The sequence below is a fragment of the Numida meleagris genome, chromosome 13, assembly GCF_002078875.1.
Source record: "Numida meleagris isolate 19003 breed g44 Domestic line chromosome 13, NumMel1.0, whole genome shotgun sequence".
Taxonomy (NCBI): domain Eukaryota; kingdom Metazoa; phylum Chordata; class Aves; order Galliformes; family Numididae; genus Numida; species Numida meleagris.
In genome coordinates, this window is record NC_034421.1 from 10,262,919 (window position 1) to 10,263,654 (window position 736).

Sequence of the window (736 nt, forward strand, 5' to 3'; positions counted from 1 at the left end):
CCCGCGCCGCTCACCCTTGTAGAGCTGGGCCACGGCGGTGGCCGAGTTCTGGAAGAGGTGCCACAGCTTCTGCTGCTTGTGCTCGGGCTGCGCCGCCGCCTCGTCCTGCAGCTCCGGCGCCAGCGCCTCCTCCTGCTCGGCCTCGGCGAGACACTGCCGCTCCCACTTGCTGAACCAGTGCTCGGGCCCGTGCTCCTGGATCTCCGCCTCTCCTTCCTCCTTCTTGTCCTCCATCCTCCGTCCGGCTCCGTGACCCCTCCGCCGCCTCGCAGGCCCGGCCCGGCCCCGCCGAACAGCCGCGCTAGCCCTTCCTCCTCCGCCGCCGCCGGCCCGGCCCTACCTCACCCCCATGCTGCCGGGCCCGGCCGCCGCGTCCTCCAGCTCCAAACACACTGAGCGACGGCGCCGCCCCGAGCGCAATAAAAGCCCGGCGGAGCCGCCCGGGACGCGCAGCCGCCCAGCTCCGCCCAGCAGCGCCACTGGACGCCCCCGGTCCGGCACGGCCGCTTTGAACGGCAGCGCCGCGCGGCACTGGCTCTAACGCACGTCAATCCGGAGCGACGTCACGGGGGGGCGGGGCCGAGCGGCAGACGGGTTGTGTCGTCATCGACCCGTGCGCAGACGCTACCGGCCGCGCGGCGCAGGCGCAGTGCCCTCCCTCGCCGCCTCGGCGCGGCCTCGCCCCTCCCCCTGGCGTGAGGCACGGCCCTGAGGCGGCCCCGCCCGCCGCCGCCCC

The 736-nt window shown here is 75.5% G+C and overlaps 1 protein-coding gene across 1 annotated transcript in view; it reads right to left on the minus strand.

The window, feature by feature from the left end:
• The window catches only part of C13H16orf72 (chromosome 13 C16orf72 homolog), a 15,756-nt gene extending 15,329 nt beyond the window's left edge, over window positions 1-427 (minus strand). Inside the window, exon 1 of the mRNA XM_021411243.1 lies at window positions 15-427. Coding sequence (XP_021266918.1) covers window positions 15-234 — 220 coding nt within the window. The 5' untranslated portion in view covers window positions 235-427. The remainder of the gene's footprint in view (window positions 1-14) is intronic.